The sequence below is a fragment of the Canis lupus genome, chromosome 4, assembly GCF_048164855.1.
Source record: "Canis lupus baileyi chromosome 4, mCanLup2.hap1, whole genome shotgun sequence".
Lineage (NCBI taxonomy): Eukaryota > Metazoa > Chordata > Mammalia > Carnivora > Canidae > Canis > Canis lupus.
In genome coordinates this window covers 14,207,556-14,226,037 of record NC_132841.1, presented here as the reverse complement: position 1 = coordinate 14,226,037, position 18,482 = coordinate 14,207,556, and the positions used below count along the sequence as shown (strand labels likewise).

The following is an 18,482-nucleotide window of genomic DNA, read 5'->3' as shown; positions in this document are numbered from 1 at the left end:
GGGACACCGCTGCGGGGGTGGGATGGGGTGGGGGGCGGGGATGGAGCCCGGCTCCCGGGATTGAGCGCGGGGTGGGCAGCGCTGGGGGGGTGGGGGGGCGGGTCCCGGGCCCCGGAGCCCCGCCGAGCAGCCCCAGCCGCCCCGGAAAGCGCCGCAGTCTACGCGGGCTGGGTTCGGAGACTCCCCTCTAGGAGAGTTGTCAGGAAGTTCGGGGGAGGGGCGAGTGCTGTCTGCGGCTCCCCCGGCGCGGGGGGCTGCGGAGGCTCGGCGGCAGCGGGGCTCGAGCTGTCACGTTCCCGCCCACGGGCGGGCTCCGGGGCTCCCCAGCGGACCCGCGGGGCGCAGAGCGCGGGGGGCAGAGCGCGGGGCGCAGGGCGCGGGGGGCAGGGCGCGGGGGGCAGGGCTCGGGGCGCAGAGCGCGGGGGGGCAGGCAGGGCGCGGGGGGGCCGGGCGCGGGGGGGCAGGCAGGGCGCGGGGGGGCAGGCAGGGCTCGGGGCGCAGAGCGCGGGGCGCAGAGCGCGGGCCGGCATGGACAGACTGGTCCTGCTCAACGCCCTGGCCACCCGGCTGCTGTTCGTGCTGCACTCGCTGGTCGGGGTCTGGCGAGTGACCGAGGTGAAGAAGGACCCGCGGTACTGGCTGCTCGCGCTGCTCAACCTCTTGCTCCTTCTGGAGGCCGGGCTCACCCTCAAGTTCAAGCGCGGCAGAGGCTACAAATGGTGAGCGCACCCCGGGAAAGGGAGGGCGCGCGGAGCCCTGGGCACTGCTCCGGCCGCCCTGCCAGCGACCCGAGAGCCCAGCTCCCCGCAGCCGCCGATTCCTCCCTCCGCTTCGGACCCTCTTTGTCCCTGCCCGGAGCTTCCGAGGAGCGCGAGGTGCCTGCGCATCTCTGGGACCCGCCCGGGAACCTCGGGGTCCCAGGGCAACACGGAGAAGGCTCAGTCGCCGCCCGGTGTCACCCAGTCCCAGGTTTGGCAACTTGGAAGATGTGAAAAAGGAAGGGAAGCGCTTGCTTGCCTGCCCTGCAGAAGGTGCTCCGGGCACGGGGTGGGGAGGGGGACGGTGGGGGGTGAGTGGGGTGTCCGCGCGCCCGCCGCCTGAACTTGGGGTGTGTGGGTGTGCACTCGGATTTCTGTGCAGGCAGGTGTAGGGATGCGTTTCGCTGGGCACAAGAGACTTTTGTAAGAGCTGGTGTGTATAGAACAGTCTCCCAGGGTGAGAAGCCCCTGGAAGCACTTCTGTAGCGCTTTGCTCCCTGCAGCCTGGCGCCCTGACCCGGCACCCGCTTCAGGTGCCCCAGGTTGGTTCCTTCGGAGCTTGGTTAATGGTGAGTTCACCCGGTCAAAGAAGGGTTGCCTCGCTGGTGGAGGACCGGCACAGAGGGCTTCAGAGCTAACCTCAACCTGCTCTGTGTGATGTGTTATCTCCTCCCCAAGACTTGAGTGGAAATAGAAAAGTTGAGAAAAAGATTCTCTTGCCATTTACAAAGAGTTTCCATCTCCATCCCTCCACTCCTGGTAGATTTTCATCCCGGACTTCTCCAAGTTAGGCCTCTTCTTATATTAATTTTTAAAAACTATGGTCACACAAAAATGCAGTAAAAGGTATACTATACATTGATTAAAAAAAAGTAAAGCAATATTTGTATATATGTCAATACTTTTAAAAATACCTAATACTAGAAGAAACTATTATTAGTCAAATCAAGAATTACATACACAATGGCATTATAGTTGGTCTTCATAAGGGAGGAAGACCCTTCTCTACTGTTTCATATATTAAACTTCAAAAGGCTATGTATTTTGTGAGAGTCTAAGGGTGAGAATGTGTTACTGTGTCTCTTAAAATGATATAAATCTTGCTTACATTTTCCACTATTGAAAAAATTCTTTTAATTATAAATGAAAAAAAAATGATTCATGTAGAATCCTCATGTGATACAATAAGGAGGGGAATGTTACAGCCCCTCCTCCACCCTGTGGTCAGCTCTTTAAGCAGGAGAGATTTGAGGTACTTTCCAATATGCCTTTTAAAAACCTTGAAGAGGGACTCCTGGGTGGCTCTGCGGTTGAACGGTTCTGCCTTCAGCTCAGGGAGTGAGCTTGGGGCCCTGGGATCCAGTCCCGCATCAGGCTCCCTGTGAGGAGCCTGTTTCTCCCTCTGCCTATGCTTCTGCCTTTCTCTCTCTGTCTCTCATGAATAAATAAAATATTAAAAAAAAAAAAAAAAACCTCAAAGAAAAAAAATGGCATTAGCTTCCCCAGTAAGCCTCAGGGTTAAAGAAACATAAGGGGAGAAAAGTGTTCACCCAGCAGGTCAGATGAGATTTACTTAGTTTTTACTGAGTATCTTTAAGATGCTAAGGTAGAAAATATCTTCAGTAATACAACCATGAGGTCTGAGGCTGAAAAGTGTTGTGTGGAAGGTGATCCTGTCACTGACCATCATAGCTTCTGGGACAACTGTCAACCTAGGAAGGAGAACCAACTCAATGGGAGGTGAAATATCCTCCCTCATGCTCCAAGAGTAGACCAGAGGCCTGAGCTCATGTTTAGTCAAAATTCCTGTCTAGTTTTGTAGAAATGCTGTAGCCAGTTGGAACTTTACCTTCATGTCTATACCATCGTTGGCAGCTGATTCTGACTGGTATGTAACCTACAACTAAGAAAGGAAAAAAGATTGGGGCAAAAATGAGTGATCGATATGTCAAGTTAAATAGGGACCTGGGGACATATTCATGTGTAGAGTGTGGTCTCAACATTAGAAGGAAAATGGAATGATCTGGGTCTTCCTCTTTATTTATCCTGAGGCATTGAACAAGTTACTTAGCCTCCCTGACTGTGGTTTCTTCATCTGTAAATACTTATAGGTTGCTATAAATTAAATGACATAATACATTTGATAGTTGATGAATAAGAAAGAAATTTTTTTCTTAGATCCTAGGATTTTTCTTTTTCTTCTTATTAAAAAATATGATGTGTCAACTCGACACATTTTCTGTACAAGTCCAACAACTTTACTTGAGGGACTGGCCAATAAACCACTGGCTCACAATCGAAAAGTCGAAAAAAATTCTCACCTTTACTTCAGAACAGCCATGTTATGTACTGTACAATATAGCATTTATTGAGAAAATTGTGCCAGCTCAATATCTAGACTAATATTTGAAAATAAGCAAAGTAAATAGTAGATTTGAGGGACACCTGGGCTGGGTGGCTCAGTGGTTGAGCATCTATCTACCTTAGGCTCAGGTCATGATCCTAGGATCCTGGGATCAAGTCCCTCACGAGGTTCCCCGCAGGGAGCCTGCTTCTCTCTCTATGTCTCTGTCTCTTTCTCTGTCTCTCTCATGAATAAATAATCTTTTTTAAAAAGAAAATAATAGATTTGGGGCTTATAAATTTTCAGGAACAAATGAGTCTTTGTAAATGATCTAAATAGAAATGTGATTAATAATGCTTTGTTCTACTGATGTTACTAAATGCTTTGTTCCACTAAGCCTGCAAATGTGGTTACTTTTGTGGTGAACAAAGTTCACACACTATTCTGTCATAAGTTTGAGGGAAAAAAATCATAAGATGGGATGCTGAAAAAATATATATAGAAATTATTCCCGTGGTAACAATTAAAAAGGATTTGATTTGGAACATATTTCATTTCTGGGTTAGTGTTTTCTGAGTAAGGCAAGGCATGATTTTTTGTTATTCTTGAGTGTTAAAAAGATAGTTTCCATCAGGATATCATGACTGATGAAATTTAAAAAAAAGCTAAGTAAATCTTATGACAGTATCTAGAACTCTCTATAGGAAAATGTCAATATATAGATCTATATGCAGAACTATATATTATATACCTTTTGATCCATTGATCTTACATTTTGGAATCTACCCTATAGAAACCAAAGTGGTCATATGTAAAGACATATGCACAAGAATATTAATTTCCATCTTATAAGTAAAAAATAAACCTAAAAACAACCTGATTATCCATCAACAGACTGGTTGAAAAATTATAAAATATACACATACTGTATATATTTTGTTGATATTAAAAATAACGAGCTAGAGTTCAGCTATTGACTAGAGAGATGCCCGTGATATGTTGTCAGGAGAAAAAAAAAGTTGCAGAGTTATGCATATTATAGGTTAATTTCTAAAGGACTTGTCAAAGAATTATCTTTTGTATCAATTGAATACATTATCCATTTACAAGTTAAGAAGAAGAAGAAGGTGAAACCTTCCCATACTTAAAACCAATCAACCAATCAAATAATGCTTGAATGGTAGATCAAGCTTTGTACACACAGGAGGTAAGAATTTCTTCTCTGGAACATCAGATCCATGAACCTCCTTTAGACTACGCTGGTCTACTTTGGACATTGTTAGTTTTACTAACATTTGCACCTAGCCCCACATAAATCAAACCTACAGAAATCATGAAATGATACATTGAGCTATAAAGGAAAATGTGAACAAAATTTCCTGAAACATAGCAAACATATTACACTTGTCAAAAAAATGTTTCTTTAGCTATCCTTTGGAAAGGAAACATGGAACTAGTGCAGCTGAGCTCAGCTGTCCAGGGACAGCAACATTACCTCAACACTAATAACTTGCAGTTGGAGAAGTTTAATTTGTTGGAATCCTATAGGATAGAGAGGTAAGCCAACAACACATCCCTTGTTAAGCCTAGTAAATGTGTGATGGTACAATTTGTTCCTCTTCACCTGGTGTTTATTAATTTCATGTGCATGATCACTTACTTTCCTATGAGATGGAGATTAGCATCACTTGCTTTATTCTTTCTTGATTTTATTTTCTGAATTATCATTTAGGTAAAGTCAAACACAAAATAATGTTTCTGTTGCCTATTTGCTAATACTGATAAAATATTCCTTGGCGGTTAGACAAATAACCAAAATTGTGACATGTTTGAAGCCTGTTCCCTTGAAAGCAGGCGGTATCTGAAAATAAATAGAAATCTAAGTTGAATTTATTGGCAAAAGTACAGAATTTTAAACACCGAGCCTTCTTCATCTGAATTTTAAGAATATAAAGTAATATAATCGAGTTAATAAAATTCCTCACCTACTTGCCTGTCTTTCCTCAGTATACCTCATTCCTTTTTCCTTTATTGCGTTTAATCAAATGTCGATTTGTTAAATTGCCCAATAAGTACATGTGGTACTAGGCTAGATACTACATGAACAGGCAGAAAAAACAGAAAACATATTTGAAATTTTTAAATAAAGGGTAGTATTTTGATTAAGTGTTAAATGTATGGGAATAAGAATAATTGTGACTATTCAGCATTTGTTGATGTCCAGGCTCTCTCAGATGTCTTACACAGATTATTCCATGTGATCTTGACAGTAGCTGCAATGATTTTGTTTCTCTGTTTCCCCCTCAATTTTAGATGAGGAAACTGAGACACAGAGCCATGAAATCATTTTATTTAGGATCACTCAGCTGGTAATTGAAGGAGTCCAGCAGTTTAGAGGAGAAAGTATGTGAGGAAGTGTGGGGGGGTAGGATGGGAAGGAGGAAGGGACATCATGGCATTTGAGCTGGAGCAGGAAAAATGGGTAAGAGCCAGGAGTGCAAAGGCTTGTCCTGAGCGAGGTGGGTGTAGGAAAACTTCTCTGGAGGAAGCACACAGTCTTATCAGTCTTCATTCAACAAAAATATGTGGAACAGCTAATATGTGTTAGACACTGTTTGAAGGTCAAGAATGTGGAGGTGAATAAAACAGGTAAAATCCTGCCCTGAAGGAACTCACATTTTAGTCAGGGACTCAGAAAATAAAGAAGTAAGTAAGAGGGGATCCCTGGGTGGCGCAGCAGTTTGGCGCCTGCCTTATGGCCCAGGGCGCGATCCTGGAGACCCAGGATCGAATCCCACGTCGGGCTCCCGGTGCATGGAGCCTGCTTCTCCCTCTGCCTGTGTCTCTGCCTCTCTCTCTCTCTCTGTGTGTGACTATCATAAATAATAATAAAAAAAAATTTAAAAAAAAGAAGTAAGTAAGAAACAAGTGGACTAATAAGTGACAAATGACTGATCTGAACTCTGGATGCCTAAGTGGTAGAAGTTACAAAGGGATGAAGGAACAAGGGGAAGATTCTACTGGGTGGTCAGAGAGGCCTTGCTGGGGAGGGGACATCTGAACTGAGTCTGTTTTTTAGAGCGGAGAAGGAGCCAGTATGGCAAGAGCCAGGGCAATGAAAAAAAGAGAGGGAGGAGTCAAGTGTTTCCTGGGACATTTCTGACATAACCCCCAGAAGACAGATAAAACTGGCTTTCTTTTCTATTCTTCTTTGTCTCTCCCATGTCCTTTGCCTCCAAGTGAAAACTGCCTTCTACGTTTTATATTGTTACCATATCTCATTTGAAACCCCATGTGTTAGACAATGTCTGGATGGCTCCCAACTAAAAACAGGAAAGACAAATTAGGAATCAGAAGAGATTCTATCCTAAACTGATTTTAAATTCAAACCAATTTTGTAAAAAACAAACACACAAACAAATAAAAACTTCAATGAAATCTGTTTAAAATGTTTTTTAAGATTTATTTATTTATTTATTCATGAGAGACACAGAGACAGAGAGAGAGAGAGTCAGAGACACAGGCAGAGGGAGAAGCAGGCCCCACATAGGGAGCCTGATGTGGGACTCGATCCCAGGTCTCCAGCATCACGCCCTGGGCCAAAGGCAGACGCTCAACCGCTGAGCCATCCAGGGGGTCCCTGAAATCTGTTTTAAATGCTCAATTATATTTAGAAAGTTCAACAGCAGAAGTAGAAACCTAGACTTCCCAGAAACTGTATAACTGACTGACCCTGAACAAGTCTTGGGTAGTATAGGAGAATTCCTTTGTCTGATGTCATTCTGTAGTGTTTGATAACATGTGTCTTCCTTCATCAAAATTGTTTACAAAAATGCCAGTGAGAAAGTTGGGAAATAAAAGCACTCTTCCTTTGCTGATCTTTTTGGATATTAGAGAGGATGAGATGGAGGGATTTAGAAGGAGACCTTGTGATTTCCATATGGCCAACTCGGGCAATGGAAATTCTCCCGGCAGATAGATTATTTCTCTCACTGTTCACACTTGCTGTCCAAATTTCCTGAAATCTCTGTTTAGCTTTTAAGTTATTCTAGTAACACTTTCCATCATGCATCAGATTTATCAGCCATGTCTGTAGTATGTATCCAAGAGTTGTATTATATTCATTGTCTTCACATGTTGTTTGTGTCTATGTGTTTTATAGCCTGAGCCTTGAGCTCAATGCACGAGGATGACTTAAGTTTGCATCTTTTTTGGAAGTACACATTGAATGTTACCAGTAAATGACTTGGTTTTTAGGGATCTGAGTCATGGTTTAGGAAGAAGAGTCTTACCTTGACTTGGATTATTACTATGCATCACTCCAGGAAATAGTTGTACTTTCTTCTTTTATTTCACAGTGGACTTGGGATCAAAGCAATAATTATGTCTGCATTTAGAATGAGACCCCCAGGAAACTGAACCGTTAAGTGATGTCCATGCTGTTTCCATGAGTATATTCAATCAAGACACTTAGAACTAAAAATTTAAGGTTCTAATATTTTGTAACTTCTTGTACTTCACAGGGAGGAAAACAAAGTGCAAAATTGGTGTGGGCAGCTCCCATGAGCCAGTGTAAATATATCCTTACTTCTAAATTTCATGCATTTCTCCTTCTCATGCAGTGCCATTATTTGCATACAGCACCAGGACAAATCTGAATAGTTTAACTTCTTTTCCAACAATGGAAAATTCACTTTTCCATCAAGATTTGTTCTCCCCATGTGCATGTTCCTCATTACTCCAGAAATTCTTCTGAAGTCCTGGTATCAGGAGAGTTAGATCTAGGGTATATAAATTATTTTGTTAAAGAAAACCACTGTTTTGTTTTTAAATAAAATAAGGGTTTTTATATGCAGATATCAAAGTTGAAATTTCTTCGAAAGTCACACCGAAGTAATATTGAGGACATACAGATTATTAATATAAAATGCCAGGATGGGGACTGATTTGGTGTCTTTTATCAGAATATGAACCTATGGTAGTTATTTAGGGGAGGGGTGTTATATTTTATCATCAGTTTGTCTGACGGATCTCTAAGAGACAGCGGGTGTGCGACTGACTTAATGTTGTATGCTTATTAGAGTAAAAATTAGTATTCCTTAGGGGGAAAAATCTTCTCTACCATTAGTGCTGCTGCCAGCCCTGATTGGGTCCTTCAGTATTCCTTTGCTTTCTTTTTGTAAAATTTTATTTAGTTATGGGGAGAGAGAGAGAGAGAGAGAGAGAGAGAGAGAGAGAGAGAGAAAGAGAAAGAGAAAGAGAAAGAGAAAGAGAAAGGAGAGATAGGCAGAGGGAGAAAACAGGATGCCTGATGTGGACTCGATCCCAGGACTTCAGGATCAGGCCCTGAGCCAAAGGCAGACACTCAACCACTGAGTCACCCAAGCGTCCCTCCTTTGCTTTCTTATTTCCCCGTTTGAGCCTCCTGTCTCACACACCTGTTTTAACCAACCTCAAATAGCCTCTTTATACATTGGCTGTGCCATTTTCTGACAATCTGTTAATAGTAGTGATGAGCATGATGATGAAGGTGATGGTGATCGTGACAATGGATGTGGAAACAGTTATCAATTACTGAGTACTGACAAAGCTCCAAGCCTGCTTTATATCCATTACCTCAGCAATCCTCACGATGACCCTATGAGGTAGTTTTCCTCTTTATCACCATTTTATGATGAAGACACTGTTGCCCAGCAAGGCTCTATCACTTGCTTAAGGTTGCAACTAGTTATACTAAATCACATAAACAATTCCTAGCATCCGGTGAGCACTCACATTTATTGAGCCAGGAATGTACATTGCCCGCATTATCTTATTCACTCCTCACTAGAGCCCTGAAGGTACTATTCTTGCTTCTACCTGCACAGGAGGAAGCAAAATCTCAGAGGCTGTCCCTGTCCCAACACTGAACTCTGTCAGCTGATTTCTTGTGCTCTGCATTCAATAATGAGGCTGGGTTTTGTCTGTGCAAATTACAACTACATAGACTTCTTGGATCACGGATTCCCTATGGGGAAAGGGTCATAGTTTTTTGTCATTTTCAAAATTGGGGTGACCTGAAAATGAACACTGGAACGATTTTGCTTAGAACAGAATGTAGAAGAGTCCAGACTACACGTGGACATGGCTCAGAGATACTCTTGCACAAGCAGACATGCTTGTAAAGCCAAAACAGGATGTAAAACAAAACAGAAGAGGGGGAAAATTCTCAAGTGCCTTTATTTTTGGTCCTAAAGGGAAGAAACTATCTCTTCCACAGAACAGAAATAAATACCACTGTCTTTTATAGAATGAAATGAGGTACAGCATTACATAAATAACATCCATCATGCATTTTATCCTCTCAGAGACCATTAAAATTCCTGTAGTCATTAGCACTTAAGTTCACTTAATCATTAAACAATCATTTATTGTACTAAGTGCTATAACGATGTTCTTGAAGGAATATAAAGTACGTGCAGTTATATGAGACAGGAAAAAACAACACCCTGAGAACCAAAAAAATTTTCCACAAATTAAGTCCAAGACTGCAGAATGTCTGCAGAATAAAGATACAATCATTATGGTAGGCTCGTTAGACAAGGAAAATGTCTCAGGTAAGTGATTTACATACTGGCCCTTGTAGTAGCTGGGGGTTTTACAAGAGTGGAGAGAAGAGAGAAGGGTTTTTCAGGTTGTGGTAATAGGATGAAGACAACACTCAGGGTTTTAGTTAGAAATAATTCATTTAAGAAAATGTCATGATTTTCTTTGCCTCAGAAATTTTATGAGAAAAACAGTACATAGATCCTAAAATTGTTGCATATTTTGTTCCTATAACTTGTTTAGTCATATTGAAGCATACTGTTGAGTTTTGAATGTGAGCAACTCCAAATTTAATAGAGCTTGTTCTTGCTTTAGATATTCTTTTGGAAAATTCTAAGTTCAGTGAAATATCTGGTACTAATGTTGCTGCCAGTTTCCATCATAATTTGGGAATATGACTTTGTTAGAAAAATAATTGGCAATGATAAACAATGAAAAGTACAATGAAGAGCTCTACTATTCATCTTCAGAAGTATTTGCTTGGCAAACCTAACTGTGGGCATTTGTTAAGGGCTTTCGAAGTATAAAGACTGGGCATTCCCAGTCCATTTGAATTTCCTCCCAGTGTCTTGTGTTCTTCTTCTGCTCTCCCATTAGATCATAGACAAGTCAATCATCTGATTTGGGGACCTATTAAAACATGCCCACCCCTTATGCAATTTTCCTTTCAGAGAGAGTTCTCATAAGCTTATGTCCAGCAGTTGTGGCCTCCTCCCCTCTCTGATGGGCAGGCACAGGCAAAGGCTCTGGGAAGGAGGTGCCTGGGAGGGTGTACTGGTTAAGAAGACAAATGGCTGGTATCTGGGGTTGGATTCACAGTTTACTCAGGCATCCAGGGGTTCTGTGTTCTGCAAAAGCATTTTGGAGGCTGTCATACTGGCCACTCCTGTCACTGTGGATAGACACAAAGCCCTGGCTGGGCAGCCCAGATGGAAATTGTAGATGTTAAGGCCCACTTAGAGAAAGCAGTCCATGTGAAAGGAGGACAGACAATCCTTAAACTGTTAGACACCATTTGGGGGCTCATGAAAGGGTATCTTGACCTAGTTTCTTGATTTCCATGAAAATAGGCTTATTATTATAAAGTGCTCTGGAAATTTTATTGAGGACCCTCAAGGCAGTTTAACGTGAGACTGTGAAACTTGGGTCTAGTGTCCTTACAACTCCAATCTCCCTTTCTCTCGTAAGAAATACTGAGGAATGAAGTGCAAATAAAATCATGATCCACACCAGAGTAATCTTGGAACATTAGTTTTGATTCACTGAAATATTATCTATTTTAAGATCTATGCATATGATTAGAAGACTAGAATCCTCACTGCAGAAAGAAAAGCCAAACAGGGTAGTGGGTCATATTATGATTAATTTTTCTATTTGCTTATTTATACTGTAAGATGTTTCTAAAAGGAATGAAGCTTACTTTCTCTTTTTTTTTTTTTGAACCTTACTTTCTCAATAAAAAAATGATAGGTGTCATTTTTAGAAAAAATAAAATGGCATTCTAACTCTAGAGTAATGGTGAGCCCAAGTAAATAAGATCCCTTGTGGAACTAAACTGCTAAATGTCATGACATAATCATTTTGTGAAAAACATTGTAATTTATTGAAATGACAACTTGGTATGATAAATAATATTTTATTTTTGGATGAAAAAAACTGAAAAAATGAGAATAGCTCCTTAAGAGCCCAGAACAGTGTCTAGCATATAATAGGACCTATTAGCATATTTAATTAGTAAACAAATGAGTACGTAAACAAATAGAAAAATAAATCCTTTAAGATGGTGTCCCTGCCATGTACGTTAGAGAGAACTAGTGGGTTGGATAAGGGGTTAAAAAGCAAAAAAAAAAAAAAAAAAAAAAAAGAACAACCAAAAATAACAAACTTCTGTGGAGAGAAAGAATATCTTTAGGAAGGTTTCGAATTGAAAAAAAATTCAAGTAGTAATTTTGGGCACCTTCGGTTATCTGATAGAATAGTGGTAATTGGTATCATAGTACATCTGAGTCTCTAGGGGCAAATAGCTGATTAGTAACAGGGTTTTACACATTTTATTAAAACTTCCCACTTGGGCATGCCTTATGAATTTATCATAAGTTTATCAGTTTTTGTTAGCTTACTAGGAAATAGTATATCTTATTTTTAAAACAAGTATCCAGGAACCTGATTTGGGTTATTTCTGGGATGGCTAGAACCTTCTATTATATTAGTATTTGGCATTGACTTACTTCTGATGCCATTAAGACATAAAGACTAGAGTAAAACTATTTGGTAACTCCTAAGAAAAGGCATGCAATTTGATTAATTACACAGAAAAAGGTGGGATAAGGCCTACTCTTTAATTTTTAGACTTCAGATTCTCCTTGGTTCCAAAAATGAATTGCACTGACAGTGCATGATCAAAAATATGGCAAATTTTCAAACTAATGAGTAATGGCTAGAATGTCACCTTGAAATATTAAATCTTTCATAGTAGCAAAATAATATTAAATTCATATAAGAACAGCATAATTAGTTTCCTTCAGTAAAGCTTCTGATAAGAGTCAGAATTATGGTGATATTACAAGAAGAGGTTTCTAGTCAAACCAGCAATAGAGTGTCAAGAAAATAGAAACTTTAAATCAATCAGGGCCTTATGAAATCAATAAATATTTGTGGGGAACCCACCTTGTGCCAGGTACTGTGGGTGGAGCTGAGGGTATAATGATGAACACACAATTTTTGTGCTTATACTACTTACAGTTGCTGGGAGACACATAAATTATAAATTTTGAAGATCTATAGGATAAAAATGAAGAGTGCTAAAGGACAAGCATAATAAGATCTATTTAGACCAGAGAACAAGGAAAGTTCTCCCATGGAGTCTCATATATCTTATGTGAACTATGAGAAGGAGATAAGCAGGTGAAAAGTGGGGTTAGAGAGATATTTTGAGGGAGAGATATATAGGTGTGAAGTCCTGAGTTAGGGAGGCATATAGGTTTTCTCCAGAACTGGATGGAAAACAATGTTATAGGAGCACAGTGAGAAGAATAACAAACAACAAAGCCCAAGAGGTAGGCAGGGCCCTGACCATGCCACATTTTATAGGTCATCATGGGCGATTATACGACAGTATGACAGGAATTGACTTAACATCAGTTGTGGAGTTAGGGATAATGATGTCCTCAGCAGTGCAAACAATTTCCTTAGATTCAAGATGTCCTAAATAGGTTTAGCTTGGGGAATTACAGTTTAAAAATAGGATTGATTGTTAGTTATTGGAAGACACAGCCTTCTAACCTGGTATTCTCTGGATCCTCTGTAAGTGTGGCTACTGAATACACAGCTGTAAGTTTACTTGCAGGGTAAGGCAGCAGCGTACACGCGTTGAGCTATATACAATCAGGCCTGTGACACACACTGTCTCCTCTCATCCTCACAACCATCCTATGATGTGGATACTTTAATTTCATCTTATAGATGAAGACATTGGGTCACAGGGAAGGTAGCAAATTTCCACCACCTTGGAAGAGAAAAGATTCAAATTTGGGTCTTCTAAGTTTGGAAATTTCTACTGCAGTGTAGTAATTCCTCATGGGCCACAAGTCCAGGAGCATACTTGCTCCTGGATCTCCTGAAATGGGAATAAAAATGGTCCTTGTAGATGCCAGTACCTTCCATTCTCTCCACTTTCTTAGTCCTCCCTTTATTCACAAATTCAGGCACTCAAGCATTTTCTTAATAACAATTTAGTAAAGACATAGTAAGACACCTGATATCACTGAGAAGAAGAAGATAAGTGAGAAGAAAGAGGGAAAGGATATAAATACATTTAAGACAGCATCTGCCTTCAAGGAGCCCATATTAAGAAAGCTAAGGCTTACATGCTCATAACCATGAAATACTGGAGGACGTATTGGGTCACAAGAGAAATATAAGCTAAGATTAATTCCTGCTATGCCTCTGAAATACAGGTAAGATGTTGATGGGTAGAGAGGTAAAAGGAGAGCATTCCAAAGCAAGCAGTCATAATTTGGAGGGACATTTGCTCTAAAGTCATTTCAGAACCTCTCTTCTCAGATTAATCAAGCTGACAGAGCATGGAGCGCTTTGTTCTTAACAGGGACACACAGTCAAACAAAACATATGCTATATATGGCTGAAATGTATTCCTCATATCCAAAATAAAATATATTTAGGTATGTTTTAATACTTCCCTAGATAAGAGAGACATCTATTTTCTCCATAAGGTTTGTTGTTTTAACTTCTGCTGTACAACGACCACAGCTTGCTACAGGGAAGTTAGAGAGGAAGGAGAGGAGGAAACTCCTGATGCTGATTTGCTGTTGATCACTTTGGGGTGCTATCCATTGCACAGTAACTCTCCCTGGAAGCCTCCTGAAATTCCAGAAAATCCTCTCGGGTGTAAGATTCAGGGTGCAGGACATTTGGGGAAAAAGTCTACAGACTGAGTTGAATATGATAAATTCCTAGGCTCTCAGTATGATTGCTTCTTTCTACCCCCTCCTCGCTTATGTCAGAAAAGTCTATGGAGACAGATTGAAGTGAGGGGAACTTTATAGAAAACATTTTGTTTGTTTTGAGGATGTGCCACAGGAAGAGAAACGGGAAGCGGAAAGACTAGAATATGGAGTCTTTGTCAGATTACCGAATTTAGATTTTCTGTAGCAGGCAACAGAGAGAATCTCGGATCTTGAAGTGTGTTGTTTTTGGTTTTGTTTTGACATAACCAGATTCTTAATTAAAGGAAAAGCCTTGAGATCGGATAATATTTTTCCAATTATAGAAATAAGTCTTATGCATAGAAGATGTTAAGGGTTGTTTGCTTCATGTTTAACCTCTTTCAAGAGTTATTATATGTTCAGTCCGTGGCTTCCCTAGGTATTATTGTAATCGTATTTTTAGGGGAGTCAATCCCAAAATGAATTCCAAGAGTCAACAAAATTGCAGTCTAGACAAGATTGGACATAGTGGAACAAACATTTACATATTCCCAATGTCCTTGCAACTGGAATTCATTTCCTTTCTCAATCTCACAAAGGAAATACTCTCTCCTGGTGTTTCCCTTGATATGTAAGGTCAAAGAATTAATTTTCCCTTTTCTTTGTAAGAGCATGTTCAACATGGGGGCTTTCACTATCTCTCTGTCGCTCAGCCATCTTCTAAGCCAGATTTCAATAATATCATGACCCATAACCTTTTGTTTCAAAATTGGTTCTTTGCAGGAAATCAAAGGTGGAGGAGTGTCTATATTAAATATTGATTTTTTTAAAAAAAAGACTTCTCTTTCTTTTGTTCTTTCTTCCTTCTTCTCCCCAGAAGCTGAAAGGCAATATTAGTGAAAGGGTTTACAGCCTTGAAAAGTCCATTCTAGATGTTCTCCTTCATTGAACTTTGCTCACTTTTTTCCCCTGCATTATAATAACAGGGTTTTAATACCATTTCATCTCAAATAATTCTATTTGTTGAGCAATTAACATTTCTATTTTTCAGGTCATTTTAAAACATCACATGCTATACTGAAAGTAATTTATTATTTATTTATTTATTTATTTATTTATTTATTTATTTATGATTTGATTTATTTATTCATGTGAGACACACAGAGAGAGGTAGAGACATAGGCAGAGAGGAGCAGGCTCTATGCAGGAGCCCGATGTGGGGCTCAATCCTGGAACTCCAGGATCATGACCTGAGCCAAAGGCAGACGTTCAACTGCTTGAGCCACCCAGGTGTCCCAATACTAAAAGTATTTTAATAAAATTATATTAACTTACAATTTTTTCTTTGCAATGCCCCTATAAAGCAATAGTTCAATCTAAAATAAAGCATAATTTGAAGAAATAAATTTGGGAAATATATCATTTTTATCTTATTTCAAACTTTTTTTTTATTTCAAACTTCTAAGGACATATTTTCATAGCATAATGTCCTATAAAATTACTAATAGTAGTTATCTATTATGGAATACTCATGTCTGCCAGACACTGCTTTATAGAAAGTATAATAAAAATCCCTATGAGATAAATGTGACCACTATGGACTGAATCGTGTTTCCCAGAAATGTGTATGTTGAAACCCTAACCACCAGTGTGACTCTATTTTGAGACAGAGCTTTTAGGAAGTTATTAAGGGTAAAGGAGGTCATAGGGTGGGATCTGAATCTGATGTGCATGCCCTGAGGAAAGGCCATGTGAGGACACACAAGAAGGTTGGCTGTATATAAACCAGTAAGAGAGATCCCATCAAATCTGAATGGTAGTGGAACCTTGATCTTAGACTTAAAACCTCCAGAACTGTGAGAAAATAAATTTCTTTTGTTCAAGCTACTCAGTCTTGATCATTGGCATGGCAGTCCGAGCTGACTAATACAGTGACTGTCCCCACTTTGTGGACTAGGAAGCAGACGAGTCACTGGAAAAACTGATATTTGATTCTGAATATGAAAAGCCCACTCTTTGGACTGCCCTCTGCTTTTGAGCCAGGAAATAATGAAGATAGATAGCCTTTAAAAAAAAAAAATACCAAGCACTTTATCTGTTGTTGTGTGTGATTTTATTTTTACTAGGTTTAGTAGATATACACAAAGTCAAGTTGATTTTGCTCATTCCTATTCATTATCATCTGATTTTTGTGTTCTAGCAGGATGTTACTATTTGAGCTTTCAGAATTCTAGGTTAATATTTTAAAATGTAGCCAATCTTCCTGAAATTGCAGTGTTGAGAAACCCAAGATTTACTCTTGCTGTATTTGCTTGTTGTAAAACATATTAAATACAAAATATCCAGTATTGTGCCTGAAACTAGTTGGCAGTATCCCATTAAATCATATTAAAATTAACTTCTATTAATTGGATTAGAAATTCAGTGAGAATGACAGCTGCTAGTGCCTTTTGCAGTTACTTTGTTTCTCTATAATCCATATGGCAGAAATCACATAATGCTTTCTTCCCCATTGAAATAATCACTTGAGATAAAAAGGTTTGACTCAATGTGATCAGGGTACATGCATTTGTTTTTATTTCTTTAGAAAAAGAAGTTTTTGTAAAAACTGAACTTTTGGGACGCCTGCGTGGCTCAGCGGTTGAGCATCTGCCTTTGGCTCAGGGCGTGATCCTGGAGTCCTGGGATCAAGTCCCACGTCAGGCTCCCTGCATGGATCCTGCTTCTCCCTCTGCCTGTGTCTCTGCCTCTCTCTGTGTCTCTAATGAATACATAAATAAAATCTTAAAAAAAAAAAAAACCTGAACTTTTTCCCTCTCTTTTACAGGTTTTCACCAGCCATATTTTTATATCTGGTTAGCATCGTTCCATCATTATGGCTTCTTGAAATGCATCATGAGACTCAGGTATGTCCCTTTGGAAAGTAGGAAACTGGAAGATTTATCAGGAAACTCCTTTCATACTATAATCCAATTTATTTCAGAAATGCATTTCTCAAAGGAATTGGAGTTATCAAGAATTGAATAAGTAAGAGGCCATTAGCAAAAGAAAGTGAATTCACGATCTATCAAAACCCATAAAAATGTTACATCTGTTTAAGAGTTAGGATTACATAATTAATCAATGATTTATGTTAGAGATCTTGTTCGTAAGCACCCCACCCCTAATAGAAATTACCCGGTGTGTGTGTGTTTGTGTGTGTATGTGTGTGTGTAAAAATTTGGTTTAAAACTTTGCAGATTCAGTGAGTTTCTATATTGTATTAAGAATGGGAAGGGATCGATAATGTAGTATCCTATAAAATGACATTTTTAAAAGTAGCAAAAAACAAAAAGAAACCCCATCATCTAGACTGCTATGTAATTGCAATCAAACCTGGAGGGGCTATTTGAAATAGTCTATCTTAAAAATACAGGGCTTCCAGATTACATAAGATTCCTTTTTGAGGGTTCCCTAAGCTGTTTTAGTGAAATAAGAATTCTACTCGGAGCCAGATGTGAAGGATAAGGGAGAGGAGTATGAGACCCACCATTGGGAAAGGTGGGATGTATGTATTAGGACCAAGTTGACTAAAAAAATAAACAGTGGCTTCTAATAAGAGTCCCTAACCTATAAAGAGAGAGAGATCTACTTTTTTTTTTTTTTTTTTTAAGTGAGTTGCTTCTTACCTGGACAACCCTAGGTGGCAGGTTGTAGACTGGATTCACAATCCATTGCTTTTAGTGCTCCTGTACAACACTGTGGAGGGCAGACTCCAGCAGATTCCAGCCTGGACTTCGCATCTTCTGGGCTCAGGTTATGGGACTATGTTACAGATAAACTGTAGTTATGATATAATATTATTTTAGTACTTTTCACTGATACAGTGCTTTAGTCGAGATAAGAATTTGCCCTTATGGATTTCTTTGCTACAGTTGGTCATTTTATAGTAAAGTTAAGACTCTGATGTATGTTTCAGATATTCAAGCCTTATCTGGACAATGCTTGCTCCAAATTTTAGGCGCACACAGGGGAATTTAGCTCTGTGGACTATTTTTGAAGAATTCCACAAGCATATACCAGTAAAATAGGCATGAAGAAAACATTTATTTGCCTTAAATCCCCTATTTAAAAAATATTAAAGTCACAGGCTATCTCTATGACTGTAGCAAAATATTTTTGTAACACTAGATTGGCTGGTTCAAGTTATCATGGTTTTTAAAAACCGTACCATAAGGAGTTAGGAGACTGTTTCAATTTCCTTACTACTTACTACTTTCAGGGGTATGGAAATAAGCTCTGGTGATTTGAATCATTTCTTTCCTTCACATCCAATTCTATAACATGACTATCATCCACAATAACAATTCA

General features: G+C 39.7%; 1 protein-coding gene across 1 annotated transcript in view; it reads left to right on the top strand.

Annotated features, from left to right (window-relative positions):
• The first annotated feature begins 480 nt into the window (after positions 1 to 480).
• Positions 481 to 18,482, top strand: part of TMEM26 (transmembrane protein 26) — a 47,979-nt gene continuing 29,977 nt past the window's right edge. Inside the window, exons 1-2 of the mRNA XM_072823210.1 lie at positions 481 to 719; positions 16,960 to 17,038. Of these exons, the coding sequence (XP_072679311.1) occupies positions 529 to 719; positions 16,960 to 17,038 (270 nt within the window). The 5' untranslated portion in view covers positions 481 to 528. The remainder of the gene's footprint in view (positions 720 to 16,959; positions 17,039 to 18,482) is intronic.